Genomic DNA, 17,461 nt, shown 5'->3' with positions numbered 1-17,461 from the left:
GAAGAAGACCAGGAACAAAATTTATTTATAGATGAAGATCAACAAACTCTTGCTATGTTAAAAACACTAATCCAAATTCTTACCACAACCAATGAAATACTAAGTGGCTATGTGAAGGAACAAGAAGACAGCCCAGATATGAAAGCCCAAACTTTGATCACAATTAAAGAACCATCTATACAAAATACAATAGAAAAAATGAAACATTCAAGTACCATGACAGAAGAATCTACTATTAAACAAATATTGATATTTGAAAATCCAGAAAAGACATTGACAACCTGGAAAAAGGAAAAGGTTTCTTATACAACTCAGAAGGAACTAGAGGATCTAGAAAAAGAACAGTTGGATGAGAAGACAAACAATTCAGAACAACTATGTTGATATGGAAGAATAAAGAGACGACCCACTAGACCTACAAGTCCTCTCAAAAAAATGGCAATCGGATGGTTTTGCCAGTATCAATTAATATACATGATATTACAAGGAGATTGGTTCGATGACCTAAAAACAAGGACAGGGAAGATGATTTGGCAAAGGAAAAAAGCTAGAATAAGACTCAAGAAGAATGGAGTTTCGACCATCTTACTGAAATCTGAAACAGAATGTACTTAAATAGATAAGATGTGTATGCTGAACACAAGACATTATTATGAACTGAGATAAAGAAAAAAAATGGTCATTAAAATTTAACAGTGTAAATACTAATAGCTAATTTGAATATTGATTTGTGCATAAAGGTCATGTAAAGGTGAATAATGTAGACAAACTAAAATGTATTGTTGAAAGTAATAAATAGGTCTATATGGAATGTTAAAAATGAAAATCAGTTTAAGCAAGAGATAGCCGATATAAAGAGGAAGAGAGGAAGCATTAAATATTGAAATAAAAAGAAATTTTGATTACTACTTAAAAAAACAACTGAAAATTAGCAAAAAGGAAGGATATCATATTGTATCCTTAACCTGTTGACATAGAGGGTGAGTAGTTACGTAAATGGGATGTGTATTTTGAATATTAGATTTTGTGAGGAATAGTGATAGATGAATTGGGAGTATACTAAAAATCTTGGGAGTGATAAATATCAAACATTAAATCTAAATGTTAGTGGAAATTAAAATTGAAAAATCTATTAGGTCATTGATTGTCTAAAAGATTATATGTTAAAACAATTAGAATATGTGTAAACTAAAAACTATGGATATATGTAAGAAAGTTATTTTCTATGTGATGGATAGGATAAAACTTGTTTTTTAATTTACAAATAGACAGTATATATGAAGGGAAAAAGAGAGAAAATATTTATGGTAGCAATTTGAAATCTGTACTAATGATATCTGTATGTAATTTATTTATTTATTTATTTGTTTTCCAGGCAGCTTAGTGCCCTTGCCGAGATATGGAGGTGCTCCAGGCCCCCGCTCTGCTCCTCTCCACTGTTGGTGACTCTGAACAGCTGGCCTCGACCTCCGCCAACTGTAGCCCATTGGCGGAGGTCGGGGCTGGTGGTACAGAGTCGTCAGCTGATCAGCGGCCCTGTGTATGCATACTCCCAGGCCTATGGGAGCTCTGGCGACTCCATAAGTCCTGCCCCAAACCTCACAAGTGGAAATCGAGCCAGATTGCCAGGAACACGAGATCGGCGTTTCTCAGCCCGAGCCGATCTCACGCTCCTTACAGTCTCCCTCTCTTTGTTTCAGTTGGCTTTCTGCATTTGGGACGAAGACTCGAGATTCCCATTCCCTCTGCTGAGCCATCCCAGTTACTTCCATGGAGCACCTCCATATCAAGCAAGGGCGCACAGGGAATCCACGTGTTGTGATTCAGGGTCAGCCTGTGGGTTCGGCAGTTGGGTCGGACGACTCAGAGGAGGAGGAGGGGGGTGTTGAAGAGCTTGCTGAGGGGATTGGACAGCTTGATGAGAGCCCCCAGCAAGGCCCCTCTCATCTGGTCACGATGCAGACCCAGCTGTGTGAGCCTGACAGCGTGGGTGAAGATGACCCACAGCTGGCCCTGTTCAAGGACGCCCGATGCAGGAGGCAGTCAGTCAGGAGTAAACAGAGGAAGGCAATGGGGCACCTCAGAAGGAGGCACAGAGAGGCCACACCCTGAACTGTATTTAAGGGGAATGTGTGGGAGGGCTGGTTTGCTGAAGGCAACCGCTTGGATTGTTCCTGCTTCTTAGCTCGTGTTTTATGGTTGGTGTCTTGTCTTGCTCTGTTTTATGTGAATAAATTTGGCAGGCTTTATTCCAGCCTCTTGCCGTTTGTAAAGGGGTTGTCCCTGCTTTTGCTGCAGGGCTGGTAGCAGGCTGGTACAGAACACCACGTTTCTCTGCGCCCACTGATCATCGTGCGTGGAGAAATGCCCATTCCCTCTGCTGAGCCGTCCTAGTTGCTTGCATTGCAGAAGGCAAGTATTTGGTATGAAGACTCGAGATTCGGCATTTCTCAGCCTGCACTGATCTCGTGCTCCTTACAGTCTCCCTCTCTCGAGTCTTCATCCCAAATGCAGAAAGCAAGTTGAAACAAAGAGAGGGAGACTGTAAGGAGGGCAAGATCAGCACGAGCTGAGAAACGCCGAATCTCGAGTCTTTATCCCAAATATTCACCAACATGCAAATGATACCCAGTTGTTCATCTCCACCCCGAGCCAACCCAGTGATGCCCTTGACGTGATGTCCTGGTGCATGGAGGCAGTGCGGGTCTGGATGGGAAGGAACAGACTCAGGCTGAACCCTTCCAAGACCAAGTGGCTGTGGATACTGGCATCTCGGATTGTCCAACATGTTCCATCTCTTTTGATGGGGAGAGGTACTGCCCCCCTCAGAAAGGGCCCGCAACTTGGGTGTCCTCCTGGATTCACGGCTTAAGTTGGAACATCATCTAACTGCTGTGACCAGGGGGGCCTTTGCACAGGTTCATCTGTTGTGCCAGTTGCGCCCCTTTTTGGACCGAGATGCCCTATGCATGGTCACCCACACCCTTGTCACTTCTCACCTGGATTACTGTAATGCTCTCTACATGGGGCTGCCCTTGAGGTGCACCTGGAGACTTCAGCTGGTGCAAAATGCGGCTGTGCAGGTGCTTATGGGAAGATCTCAATACTCCCATGTCATACCACTCCTGCACGAGCTGCATTGGCTTCCAGTTGCCCTCCGGGTGCGATTCAAGGTCCTGGTAATTACCTTTAAAGCCCTACATGGCTTAGGCCCAGGGTACTTGTGAGACCACCTGCTGCCATTGTCAAGCTCCCATCGCCCGGTTCGCTCCCACAGAGTTGGCCTCCTCAGGGTTCCATCGGCTAGGCAATGCCTGCTGGCAACCCCCAGGGGGAGAGCCTTCTCTGTGGCCGCACTGACCCTCTGGAATGAACTGCCTCTGGAGCTGCAGACAGCCCCTGATCTTCGGTCCTTCCGCCGTGACCTGAAGACATGGATGTTCCAAGAAGCGGGCCTGGACTGACTATGGTTTTAAATTTGGCTTTTATTGGGTTAAATTGCCGTTTATTTATTATACTCAATGTTTAATTCTTTTTTAAATTTTGTACTTTATGTTTTTTAATTTTTATTGTTGTGAGCTGCCCTGAGTCCTTGGGGAGAAGGGCGGCATATAAATTTGATAAATCTAAATCTAAATCTAAACTTACTGTTTTTTAAATTTCTTATTATATAAAAGCCAGTATCTGGATGTCAGCTGAAATATTTTATATATAGCAATCTCTGAATTAACACTGCCTAGAAAATGATCAGTTAGAACAAAGCTGTAGTTATTTTACTAATACGATTGCTGCTGTCACAAATCATTTGAGGTGGCTATGATTCCAATCTATCAAGAGAGACTCCCCTTATTTTCATTGTAGTTTGAATGCTGTATTTCAGGTGAACACTTGTCTGCTTTTGACTGAGGTGAATCTGGCAACTTAGAAATGCACCCCTGAACCTATTTATCAATAGAAATATCAATAAAATTATGTGTAAAGTCAACATATGATCATTATCTCAGAGTCTTGTATTATATTGGAGTATGAAAAAAAATCTAAAAGTTAAATTTATGCCTGCTCATGTAGGGAATTATGAAGTGTGGATTCTCTACAAGAGAAGAGAAAATATGATAAAAAGCTTGTGTACTACATAAATTGTCAACTTTCCCTTGAAGTCAAGTGGTACTGTCTGGCCTGCATCAGCAGGTGGATATCATAGATAGAAATCTATGAAAACTATGCTCATATTATCACTGATAGTTGTACTATCTAAATATGTCTCTGCCATCCCTACAAATTGGACAGTCAGTTGGCTTTTCACAATATTTTCCAAACAGGGCATCATTTCCTCAAATTATAAAAAATATTAGGAATTACTAAATAGCCAGTCAAAATCATAAAATGAGAAAGAGTAAAAAAAATCCTGTGCAAGCTTTGATAGGCAATCTTAACAGCAAGTTAATACATTGCAGTGAATTCTAAGGAGATAGTTACATAGAGTAGATAGATGCTACTTATTTTACATCCTCTCATTTGAATGATATAATTTATCTGGATTGTTTGGAAGAAATAAAGTGATGCTCCCATCTGTAAAGAAATGTTTTCTTATGTTTTCTTCACTTTTACATCAGTTTTATAATTATATGTCAACTTGAAGGTCTCATGTTATATAGTATTCTGATAGTTTGATAAAAGGTTTTTAGAAGTCAGTGTAATCTATCTCTCACTTTGAATGAGCTAAACTATTGGTCCCTCATGTCATTAGCAGATAATATTTTTCTTACATGAATATCTATGTTCATTACACTGAACACACATAGCTCTTATAAGAGTAGGGGATTTTCATAAAACATTGAAAAAATAGACATATTTATAAAAATCTCAAGGCTGTTCTTTAGGATATGGCTCTTACACAGCACAGTAGTGTCACATCCAGGAAAAAAAAATAGTTGTATCAAAGAGATCTTCTCTCAGGTATGGATATAGGTATACAGTATAGTACAGACATGTCAAACACAAGGCCTGGGGACCGGATCCGGCCCGTGAAGTGGTTTCATGTGGCCTGCGAAGCCATCCTGGAAACAGTGAGGGAATGGCCACACTGCCTTGGCCCTGGCCCAGAGACCCTCCTTCTACCAGAGACACTCAGATCTGTCCCACTCCTGCCCAGGCCCCCATAGGCACCCTTGATGCGAATGATGTAGAGCTGGCCATGCCCACCCAGTAGGCTATACGCACTCTAGCCACGCCCACCAAGTAGGACACGCCCACCCTGGCCATACCCACCCGACCCCCTGAGGGCAACTGCATTGCTGATGCGTCCCTCAATGAAATTGAGTTTGACACCCCTGGTATAGTACATCAGGTGTTTCACTCTACAAATCCTGAAAACTGTGTACCTGGACTACAAAAGCATCTAACAAACAGCATATACTTTCATAAAACTATGGGGACAAGGATCCATGAGGGAAATGCACAATTGTATTGAAACATGTTGAGTTTGTAGTATAGATACAGCCTTTAAAATGGTGAAAAATCAGAATAAGAAGAAAACCTTACTGGACATGAATATATCCAGAATTTGAGTGGTAATATTTTTTTCCTATTAAAATTATTTTGCTAAATAGTGACAGAGTTCATGAGGACATGTGTCATCTTTTTGTGTTGATTTCTTTTATTTATCCACAAGAAATGTTTTGACTTTTATTTTTCTCCCATAGCATGAGCTAGTTCACTATGATGGCTAAAGAAATCACAAAAAACAATTCATGTCCTTTGATTGATTGTAGATTGTAGATTTTCATTATGAAACCATACATTTCTTTGGGAAAGGAATCATGACCAGGTTTTCATTCTGAAGTTGAAAAGCAGGGAAATGTCAGTTTATACTTACACATGCACAAACCCCACCCCAACCCCTACACACACAATCCCATACATACGTTTTAGAGAATTAGAACACATTCTTGGGCTTCGTGGTGCTTTAAATAAACAGTTACATATTTTTTTAAAAAATGTTCCTTTTATTTCCAGGTTCGAACTGTGAATTCAGACCCTGTGAAGGTGGTAATCCCTGTGAAAATGGAGCTGCATGTCTACAAGAGCTAAACTTAACTGCCTTTCCTCTTGGATTTCAGTGCCAGTGTATAAAAGGTTTTACAGGACCACGCTGTGAGATCAACATCAATGAATGCAGTTCCAACCCTTGTATGCATGGATATTGCTATGATGGTGAGTCTGTCTATTGCTAATGTGCTTCTTGCAGAAAAACATGAGCAGATTTAAGTCATGTTAGAGAAATTTGAGTTCAAATAACCAGAGTTGCATACTTTGGGTCCAATTCAGCAGCTTACTAGAAAGAAAAGTGCCCCACTTTTCAGCATGAAGGTTTCTGTTTTCAGAGGTCCCAACTGCAGTTAATGGGAAATTCTAACATGATTTTTAGGTGCCTCTTCTGATACATTAATTAGCCAAATTACCTTTTGCACAATTTAGTTGACTATGGATAATTTTCAGTTGGTAAAATGAGGTCTTAGAGCAATGAGGTCCTGTTTGCATTGTATTATAGATGTTGCTCTGACATGGGTTTGACCTGTATCTTTGCTAATTATATGATATGTCCCGTTGCCTGGAGGCGGTCCGGGTTTGGATGGGGAGAAACAGGCTTCGTCTCAATCCTGCCAAGACTCAGTGGCTGTTCATACCGGCATCACGGACTGACCAGCTTTTTCCATCATTAACAATAAGGAGTTGATATGTATTAAAAGTTGTCATAGGAGTGATGGGACTCTGAAATTATTTGCAAACCACCTCATTTTTTAAAAAAAAAACTGTGCCATGATATTGGTTCAGTTTTGATATTGTTTGGTATAATGACAATGATTTCATTAGCAGTTTGTGCATTAAGCCTCTCATGTTCAAATGCTGTCTCAAGATCAGTGACAATGGAAGTTTCTGACATGTCTCAAATTTGTTCTTTTGCAAGTTAAAGAGATGAAATGTACAAGCTTCATTGTCATAGACATTTCTCCAATTATTGAACAATCACCTATTGAATTCCACCTTTGTGGAGTATACCAGTTCTCAATTCTATGCTATCCTGAGAATCCATGAAGTAAATTTGAATAAATTTGGCTTGATGGCTGGAGCATTAAATGTCATATATAATGATGGATTTGCCCTTGAATAATTATCGAAGAATTCCATCTGTTTCTCACTGGAATGATTTCTTTGGCACAAAAGGGTGTCACTTGGAAAGGGCAGTTACATCGTCTGATCTTCTTCCTGAACTCATTTGCGATAGGTTCATCATGGCTATACAAATGAATGAGCTCAATAGGTAGAGGCTGCAAATAGGCCTAAACCCAAAGATGACAGAGTGCAATCCAATCAAGTTTTATTTTTTATTTCCTTACGCCTAAGAGATAGAATCTCATCAGGCTAAAGTTGTAACCTAAATGTATGTGCCCTTGGAGATTCTAGACTAGAACTACACTGAGACTTCTCTCCCCCCCCATTCAGTTAAGACTCTGCAGTCTTTTATTTTAGGCCTCTCTCTGGAATTTGTACAGAGGAAGCTGCATTGTGAGTGTCGAAATGCCCTCCCCACACACCTCTTGTCCTGCTGCACATTTCATTACATGGCCTATTGTTATCTTTCCATTCATACAGCAGAAATGTGTGGCAGAACAGTTAGGGCAGACTTTGGCCATGGCGCCAACATCAGCAGAAATATTACATTGCAAACTTGTGAATCTTGCTCTGCTCTTTCTTTGTTGAGGTTTTGTTGTTGAAGGAACTCTTACGGTTTTTGCCAGATATTCTTGAATTGATCTTCCCTTTCCTACTCCATCTTTTCTCCTTATTGTTATCCTTACCATTCCTTGACATTCTGGAGACGTGCAACCTTTTCATTCTCCATTTCTTTATCTCTCTGCCTCCTGGCTATATCCTGACAATCTTTGGGGTCATCTCTTGACCATGATTTTCCCCCTACTTTCTTTCCTCACGGCATAATGGTTGACATTGTTTTAGTTTAATAATTTATTTAATTTAATCTCATTTAATTTTTTACCACAATGTTGTCCATTGCTTTTTTTCATTTCAGAGAGTTTAGAATCTTTGCTGGCTTTTCCACTAAGTTGTAGGAAGCTGTGAGAAACATCACATGACCTTCTAAGGGCTAGATTAGGACCAATCTACCTCTTTCTTCTCTAGTAGCTGAGGAAATGCTGATCAATGCTCAGTTTCAAAGTAGGAAGCAGTTTGAAAAATGAAACAAGTGGGCAAGGACTAATGTATTTGATTGACAGCAGAGAGATGCAGTCCTCTTCATCCGCAGCCACAGGAGCTCACTTGTTGACTTTCAGCCCAAGCTACCTCACAGGCTTGTTGTGAAGCAATGTATGAGGATGGAGCACTATATATGTGCCTTGAGTTCTTGAACAAAGATGGGATATAGATAATGTGCATGGTTGTGTGCCAGAAAAGGGACACACATAAAGCAATAAAAACTGTCCAGGCCTTTCTTCATATACATTAAAGTTGTTGCTACTTTAAGAATCATGTGATAAGTCAATTCCTTGGGGCTGAGAGGTGGAAGGAGCAAGAGATTGTGAGACTGGCTGGGAAAGTCTCATGGAATGTTCAAAATGAGTATCACATGACCACAGCGACATCCTGGAATAGCCACAAATTCCCCAAATTTCATTCCCTCAGAATTGCATTCCCTTAGATGCATTCTTTAAGTTACCCATTTCAGGTACCTTAGTTATCCTCTGAGGCACTATTTCTTGCAATTAAGGGGGTCATGATAACTGAGACTTTTAGTTGTGTAAGGCCTGAGTATATCTGCATTCTTCCATGGGTGCTTTTAAACTACTGTATATAGATTGCCTTTTACCTATGCAAACATAATTTTCAAAGAAGTGGATATTTTTTGGCAAAAAATATTCAGTGTCGCCTCCTGGAATTTTCTGTGCTTAAGATTGGAAGCACTTTTAAAATTAATAATTTTGATTTTCAACTTGAAAGAGAGAGTATGTGCTCTTTTTATAATCATGCACAGTAAATCCAAGAATTCAGAAAAATCCAAGTATCTGTCCCAGGGATTTTTACACAGACACAGACACAGAGAGAGAGAGAGAGAGAGGGAGTTTATCACTGGAACAAAGGGCTCAGAGCATTTAATGAAAGGAATAGCAGTTAAATGTGCAAAGACTGAATGGCAGCATAAATTACATGATAAATCTTAGAAATAATGAAGAACTCAGGGACCTGTGTGAGGCTATAATAAATTATGCCAGCAAGAACTCCAGTCATTGCTGTCACCAAGCCCCTTGTATAGATGCAAGTCTCCAAAGATCCTTTTCTTGTTACTTCACTAATGATGAAAAGTAGGAAATTCTGATTGGTAGCTTAGGAGGGTGAGAATGAGACATGGTTGCACATGAAAGAAGCTGATCAAGCCTGCCAAACATCAGCTCTTGAACACTCTCCTTTTAATATAGAGATACAGTCTGAAAACTAACCGTCCAGAAAGGTAAATGCTTCTTTCTCTCATTACTGCCTTTTTGAAAATAACAGGTGTAAAATATCCATTTTTCCCATTTGGGAAAGACACAGAAGCAAGGGAAGGAGGGAATTTACTTTTACAGTAAATATAACAACCCCCACCCCAAATCATTAAAAGAAAAGTTTATGAGGACTTTCAGCTCATATCACTGCACATGATAGACTTTGGCTGTCTCCCTCCCAGCTGTATAGCTTCATGGCCATCATTGAAATAATGCAAAGGCTGTCCTCATTACTCTTATTTGGTCTAAAGATGGTTGGATGGCTGTAGAAGATAAAATTTTCATGGAAATATGATCTTTGAAGCTGCAGTTTGTGAGGAATTAAGTCACATAATGATTGATCTAGCTCTCCCTCCATCTTCAAACTCCATGCAAAGCCATAATGTTTATATAGCAAATGCAATCCAGCTGTTCTCATTATTGATCCAAACCTATTTCGTTTTCATCTAGTCACAGACTTCCTTATGATTGCAAAACCAGGGATAATGTTTCCTAAATCATTGTCAGTAGATGGAAGCCATGTAGAAAGTTATATATACAAGGTGGATCAGAGGAGTTCAATTTTGCACATTTCAATATTAAACTGAATTTGACCTATATTAAAACACTGACCAGAACATTTGGATTTTCAGCTACAAAAAAAGTATCAGGACATAACTGCATAATTTATACTTTTTAAAAAAAACTTAACAGAGATAACATTAATAGGTGAAACAAAAGTCCAATGTTACTTTATATAAAGTGTTTATTTATTGGCAAGCAAATCTCCTCACCCATGATTATTATGCTGATAGAAAATATCTGTGTGCTCTCTCTTCCATGTAGTTTAGTCTCTGTTGAGGGTGGAGATGACTGGCTATTATTGCCAATTAATTAAGAGTTGTTCACTTATATGAGAGAAAGAAAGGGATGGATTTGGAACAGCATAAGTGCACAGTTATGAATATGAATGTGTTCCTTCACAAACATAATCCTTCACTTTTATACATTCATTTCTTTTAGATGAATCCACGGGAAAGTGATATTTTCGGTATGTGTTTTGAACTCATTGTCCTACAAAAAAGCATGTCTAAACATCTTTTCTACACTTATGAATCTTTGACATGCATTTTTGTATGTTTTTGATCTGAGTACTTCATTGCAAAATTGGAAAGTGTGAAATCTGAAGGATAAGGTCATGATCTGTACATTAGCCTGGAAGATATGAATCAGATCATTGAATCAGATCACAGAGATTGAATTTCTCAAGCATCTCTAAATTGCTTCCCCTATCTAATGGCTGCAATTGGATAGAAAAAAGGGATAGGTTTATCCTTTTTCAGCTGAATCAGATCAATAGATAAATGGATGCTTAATATAGATGCTAATCATCAGGAATCCTGGCAGTGGATCCCACATCTCATTTTCATTTTAATTATGGCTTACAGAAGGCAGCATCTTACTAGATTGGGCTCTTTTCTCATCTGCATTTTAAATTGAATGTGCATTTCTATTATTGATGTACTTAGGTATTTTTTGTTGTGCCATTGATAATGTTCCTTTATACAAACAAAGCTAACATTTTAAAAATAATTGTTTTAGTTATTGATGGCTTCTACTGCTTTTGCAACCCTGGGTATGCTGGACAAATATGTGACCAAGACATTGATGACTGCATCATTAATGAATGCAAACACAATTCTCCTTGCATGGATCTTCATCTGGTTAGTATGTATTTCAAACTTACTAGTTTGGGATTATAATGGTGGCCTTTGTTGTTTTCTATTCAAACATGCAATGAAGAGTATTCACCAAACTATGACAATATCCCTGCCCAGGGCTTTTTTTCTCATAGAATGCTCAGAACGGAGTTCCGGCACCTTATTTGGATAGAACCTTATAGGGTAGGCAAGGTGGGTTGTATGACATGTGTGAGTTCCGGCACCTTTTTCTTTTACAAAAAAAAAGCACTGTCCCTGCCTAGGTATGTTTCAACATAAGAGGAAGAAACTCTAATTTAATTTCTATAGCTGCCCAATTCAACCAAATGACTCTTGGCAGCTAACAATTCTAAAATTGTGAAACAATGAAAAAATATTATAGCAGCAAAAACATCCACAAAATAAATGCAAACAGAAGCTGTGATGATTATTTTTTTGTTACTCTTAGCCCTTATTCATCTATAAGACATTTTTTGAATATAATTAATTCTATGAATATACATAGGACATAAAGTAGTGAAAAACTGAAGAGCTATTGATACGGGGTCATTTTAAATTAAATGTACTGCAGTGAATTACAGTTTTCTCTTAAAGATGCTCTGAAGATAGTATCATTCCTTCTGAACCAAAATGAAATGAATGATATTTTTTATGATCAAGTTGGTAGTAATAAAATTCATCTTAGCCAAGTCCCCAAATCATGGTTTACTTAGTTCTATTCACTATTTAAGCAGTTCCTTAGTAATAAATCAGTGGGACCACAGGAACACCTCCCATAAACGTTTTTTTCTTTGATTTGCACTGTATATGTGACATGGGCAATTTGCAGCCAAAAGGCAATTTGCAATACATGAAATCAATAACTCTTTTGTTTTCTATTTTATTATAAAAGAAATGTAATTATATTGGGTTGACTTGGAAATAAGTAGAGCAGGATCATGTCCCAAAGCAGAGGACTCCTTGATTTCTGGTTACTTAAGATTAAAGCCAAATAATACATTTTACTGGTATGTATTAGGACAGTTTCTATAATTTCTAATACCTTAAACCAGTGATAATCTGGTAACTATGCATTATAGCTGCTTTTAACTCCTTGCTAAATATCCTGTTTATTCAAGCCTTTGAGAATTGCACCAGACCAAAAAAGTCAATTGCATCTCATGCATATTTATCATAATAGATTGCAGTGGTGGGATTCAGCTGGTTTGCACCACTTTGGCAGAACCAGTAGCTATTTTTTTTTGTTGCCCAGGTATAGAATGGACTTCCGGAAGTGGCATCCACACAGAGAACTGGTTGTTCACATATTTGAATCCCACCACTGAGATACGTGTTACAGATTTGCTTTTATCCACAGGAAGTTTCCACCAAACTTTGGGTCAAATTGAAGGAATCTTCCTAAGTCTGATGTTCTAAAATTACTTCTGTAATTTCCAATTGTCAGCTGGGCTGATAATTATGGTGCTTAAAGTCCAACTCATCTGTATAATGCCAGATTTGAGAAAATGAATATTTATTTCTTTATCATATTCATATTCATGTCCATCACACATGAAAGAGATTCTTAGAATAGCTAGTCTGATAATTTCTAATTTACCTTTAACCCTTGATGATGTAGCTTCCTTTTATTCATAACTGGATATCCATACTTGAGGAGTAAATGTGAATGGATGTACAAGCCTTGATATCTCTTTAAATTTAAACTGGGCAATAACATAGTACAGGGGTAGGCAATCTCAGTTCTTTTATGACTCATGGGCTTCAACTCCCAGAATTCCTGAGCCAGCCAAGCTGGCTCAGGAATTCTGGGAGTTGAAGTCCATAAGTCATAAAAGAGCCGAGGTTGCCTACCCCTGCCATAGTAGATCCTTGAAATATGGCATAAATATTGAAAGGACAAAAAAGTCTAAAAGTTGAGAGCTCTCTACCTCTAGGAAGCCATATCTATTTGGACAGGCTATCAGAAAAAGTAGGAAACATTTGGTTACTTACCTCAAGTAAGTACCATAAGATTTTAGGAATCTGTTAATTTTGAGCCGGTTCGTAGGCTTGAGTGAAGTCTGAGAAACAACATGATTACTACCTCTTCTTCCTTTTCCCACAGAAGAGATAATAAAAAAATACTAGCCTCCAGTTTAAAAAATAAATAAATAATTAAATAAAGGTCTCCAGCAGAAAAAAGAGTAAAAGAAATAGAAGTAAAATAAAATGGGATAAAGTAAAAGCTAAACAGCAAGCTAAAAATTAAATAAAATAGAGATTTTAGAAGGAGCTCTCAACAACAGATGCTACCTTTATGTCATATTTTTGAACTCCCCTATTGAAAGACCAGTTTCAAATGCTAACTTACTTAAAAAATGATTATGCTCTGTGGCAGTAACTAAAACAAATCTAAAACTAATAAAAAGAGATGATGGTAGAGAGACCCTCTGGGTATTTGGATCCAGTGAGAATTTCTAGCAAATGTACTGATGTTCCTCCCCCCCCCTTTTTTTTTTTAAAGCTGAGGTATGATAGTGAGTACTTGGAAAAACTAAGGTGATTCTGGAAATACTAAAAGGGAGGGGAGGGAGGGAGAAAATATCAATTGTGAACATTTTCTAAATGGTAGTTAGATGGATCTAGAAAACATATTTTTATAGAGACAGGTTTTTTTAGGTTTCCTATTACATATGTATGGGATGCTTTGCAGTGTGGTAACAGTGATCTTTTTAACTGTACAAAAGGTATGCATGAAAAGAGACTGTCAGACTTCTCAGGTGGAACTATTTTATTGCCATTATAAGAATTTTAAATTAATCCTGCATAGGAGATTAGGGAAGGACACTTGTATTATATCCTCATTGGCCAGTAATTCACAGGAAAAAAATGATCTTTTTTTAATCCATGTTGTATTTCCACTGCTTCTCCCACATTGTACTTCAGTACAATTCCTACTGTGCAAAACTATCCATAAGTAATACATACAAGGACAAAGTATCAGCAGATAAGATTTGATTATGAAAACTTTCCCTAAAAGCAGATTTAACTATCACTTCCATGTATCATAAAATGGTGCATCCTGATGTTATCTATTCCTTCTCTGGAGATAAATGTTCTCATGAGAATCCATGTTTACACAAAAAGATGGAAGAATTGCTTCCTTCTACAACTGTCATAAAAAGCAGAATTCACTCCATTTACAGCACCATATTTTATATTTGTTTTCTTCCTGCCCCCTAAGAGGGTTTTTGTTGTTGTTTTGTCACCATCTTATAGCAATTAATCATTTTTTCCTGTCAAAATCATACGTCATTTTGTTTTAAATGGACTGTGACATAGTTAGCAAAATCAATAAAATCCCCACTGGATCATTGTTCCCCAGAAAGGCAGGTAAAAGGGGGGGGAAACACCACAAAACCTTCTGTAAATATAATTAAATCACACACACACACACACACACACACACACACACACACACACACACAGGGGGAGGGAGGGAGGGAGGGAGGGAGGGTGGGAGAGGGAGAGACAGAGATAATAACATAAAAAGTCTTGGATTTCATTGGGAATATGTTGTTTGTACATCTCCAGGTTGTTTTCTGATCAAATAATGCTTGCTTTTGTTTATTTTTATAAAATTAATGTTGGGAGTTTCTTTGATGTACACATAATTTCATATATCTATTTTTACTTCAAAATCAGCATATGCAAAAAAAAACCTGCCAAAATTTAGCATCATTACATTCATATAAAATTTAATTAAATACTGTTTTTTTATTTGTAGATAGGATTTGAGGTTAGTGCACTTTTTAATGTTGCCATTAGTAACATTTAGGATGGGAGTTAAAGCAACATTGCTGCAGATTCTTTTTCAAAGTATAGAATAATTCAAAATACTTATACCGATAGTCATTGACTTACAACAGTTTGTTTAGTTCAAAGCTATAACATCACTGAAAAAAGTGACCAATGAGCATTTTTACACCACCATTGCAGCATCCCCAACAGTCACAGGATCAAACATTGCGGTCACATGATCAAAATTCAAATGCTTGGCAAATGACTCATATTTATGACTGTTGTGCTATCCCAGGGTCATGTGATCATCTTTTGAGAACTTCTTACAAGCAAAATCAATGGGGAAGCCAGATTCACTTAACGCAGACATGTCAAACACAAGGCCCGGGGGCCGGATGCGGCCCACGAAGTGGTTTCATGCGGCCCGTGAAGCCATCCTGGAAACAGTGAGGGAACGGCCCCCACTGCCTTGGCCCTGGCCCAGAGACCCTCCTTCTGCCAGAGACCCTCAGATCTGTCCCACTCCTGCCCAGGCCCCCATAGGCACCCTTGATGCGAATGATGTAGAGCTGGCCATGCCCACCCAGTAGGCCATATGCACTCTAGCCACGCCCACCCAGTAGGCCACGCCCACCCTGGCCATACCCACCCGGCCCCCTGAGGGCAACCACAATGCTGATGCGGCCCTCAATGAAATTGAGTTTGACACCCCTGACTTAACGACTGTGTTACTAACTTAACAGCTGCAGTTATTCAGTTAATAACTGTGGCAGGAAAGGTCATAAAATGTGGCAAAATTCACTTAACTTTCTTATTTAGCAATGGAAATGTTGGGTTCAGTTGTGGTCGTAAGTTAAGGACTATCTGTATTGTGTTTTTGAACAGCTCTAAAGAATTTTGCCCTGTTTTCTACAAGACTTCTCTCCAGATGCCTGAAGACGTCTATTATGTCATGCTTCTGTTCTCCAGGCTAAATATACCAAGTGTCACAAGTACATAATAAAAGGAAGTTATGACTTTTCTTGTGTTGGCACTATACATCTATTAATGCAACCAAGGATTACATTTGGCTTTGCTTGTTTTAGTTTGCTTTATTTTGCAGTTGCATCATAAAGATGTCCCATGTTCAACATGAGATTTACCATGACCCCCAGGATCCTTTTTATATGTTCTACTATCTAGTATGGACCCCCTACCCTCACTCTATATTCATGTAGAGAAATTATATATAAATTACTTACAGGACATAATTTCCAACTTTCTATATTCTACTCTATATTCTACTGAGTCCTTCGGGAAAGGGCGGTATATAAATCTAATAAAATTAAAATTAAATTAAATTAAATTACTCTTTCTAATCATCAAATCCAGAAGTCACAAGTTCATTTTTTTCTTTTTTCAGCAAAAGGTCCCTATGGGTTTTTCAGTCTCTTATAAAAGAAATTATTGTCCTTTCTCCAGGGGTGGGATTCAAATATGTGAACAACCGGTTCTCTATGTGGATGCTGCTTCCAGAAGTCCATTCTGGGCCTGGGCAACAAAAAATTATCTACCAGTTCTGCTAAACTGGTGTGAACTGGCTGAATCTCACCACTGCCTTTCTCTAATCAGACACCCAAGTATATATTCATGTCTTAAAATTTTCTTGCCCAAAGGTAGGTTTTTGCATTTCTCCCTGCTGAAATTCATTCGACTGATTTCTACCCATAGTTCAAATTTATCAAAATTGTTCTGAATGTTCATGTCTGCTAAGGTGTTTTTGTCATCCACAAATTTGATAATCATGTTTTCTAACCCTTCACTCGAGACATTTAAAAATTTGTTGAAAAGCACACAGCTTAGAATGGACCTTTGTAGTATGCCACTCAACAAGTCTTTTAACTTGACTTAGGGCCATGGGCGTAGAGTTGTTAAGTATAATAGTTCATTTTGTCATATTCTGTATTAGAATACCAAGGATTTAATGTCCACTATTTTGCTGAAATCATGATACTGTATGCCCACGGTATTTCTGTGAACTGAATTGGTCCCTGTATGAAAATGAGTGATCGGTTTGAGTGATCTGTTTTTGATATACCCACAGTGGTTTCTGTCAAGCAATCCAGTTTTTTTTTTAAATAACTCACAAACCAACTGCTTAATGATATACTCTAGAGCAGGGATCTTCAAACTTGGCCCTTTTAGGACTTGTGGACTTCAACTCCCAGAATTCCTCAGCCAGCGTTGCTGGCTGAGGAGTTCTGGGAGTTGAAGTCCACAAGTCCTAAAAGGGCCAAGTTTGAAGACCCCTGCTCTAGAGTTTGGCTCAGCATTGTTTGCTGTAATGCTGTGACTGAAAGCAGGCAGAAGAACATGCGCATAAAAATCTGTCATAAATTGTCATAAATTACTTATATTAGATGCTGAATGATAAGCTCCCCTAAA

The 17,461-nt window shown here is 38.4% G+C and overlaps 1 protein-coding gene across 1 annotated transcript in view; it reads left to right on the top strand.

Annotated features, from left to right (window-relative positions):
- The window catches only part of EYS (eyes shut homolog), a gene marked incomplete at both ends in the record, with an annotated part of 678,422 nt that overhangs the window by 47,893 nt on the left and 613,068 nt on the right, over positions 1-17,461 (top strand). The window contains 2 exons of the mRNA XM_083372645.1: positions 6,016-6,213; positions 11,139-11,260. Of these exons, the coding sequence (XP_083228771.1) occupies positions 6,016-6,213; positions 11,139-11,260 (320 nt within the window). The remainder of the gene's footprint in view (positions 1-6,015; positions 6,214-11,138; positions 11,261-17,461) is intronic.

This window comes from Vipera ursinii (genome assembly GCF_947247035.1).
Source record: "Vipera ursinii genome assembly, chromosome: 1".
In the NCBI taxonomy this organism is placed as follows: domain Eukaryota; kingdom Metazoa; phylum Chordata; class Lepidosauria; order Squamata; family Viperidae; genus Vipera; species Vipera ursinii.
The sequence above is the reverse complement of the archived record's forward strand: the minus strand, read 5'-3'. Positions and strand labels throughout refer to the sequence as shown.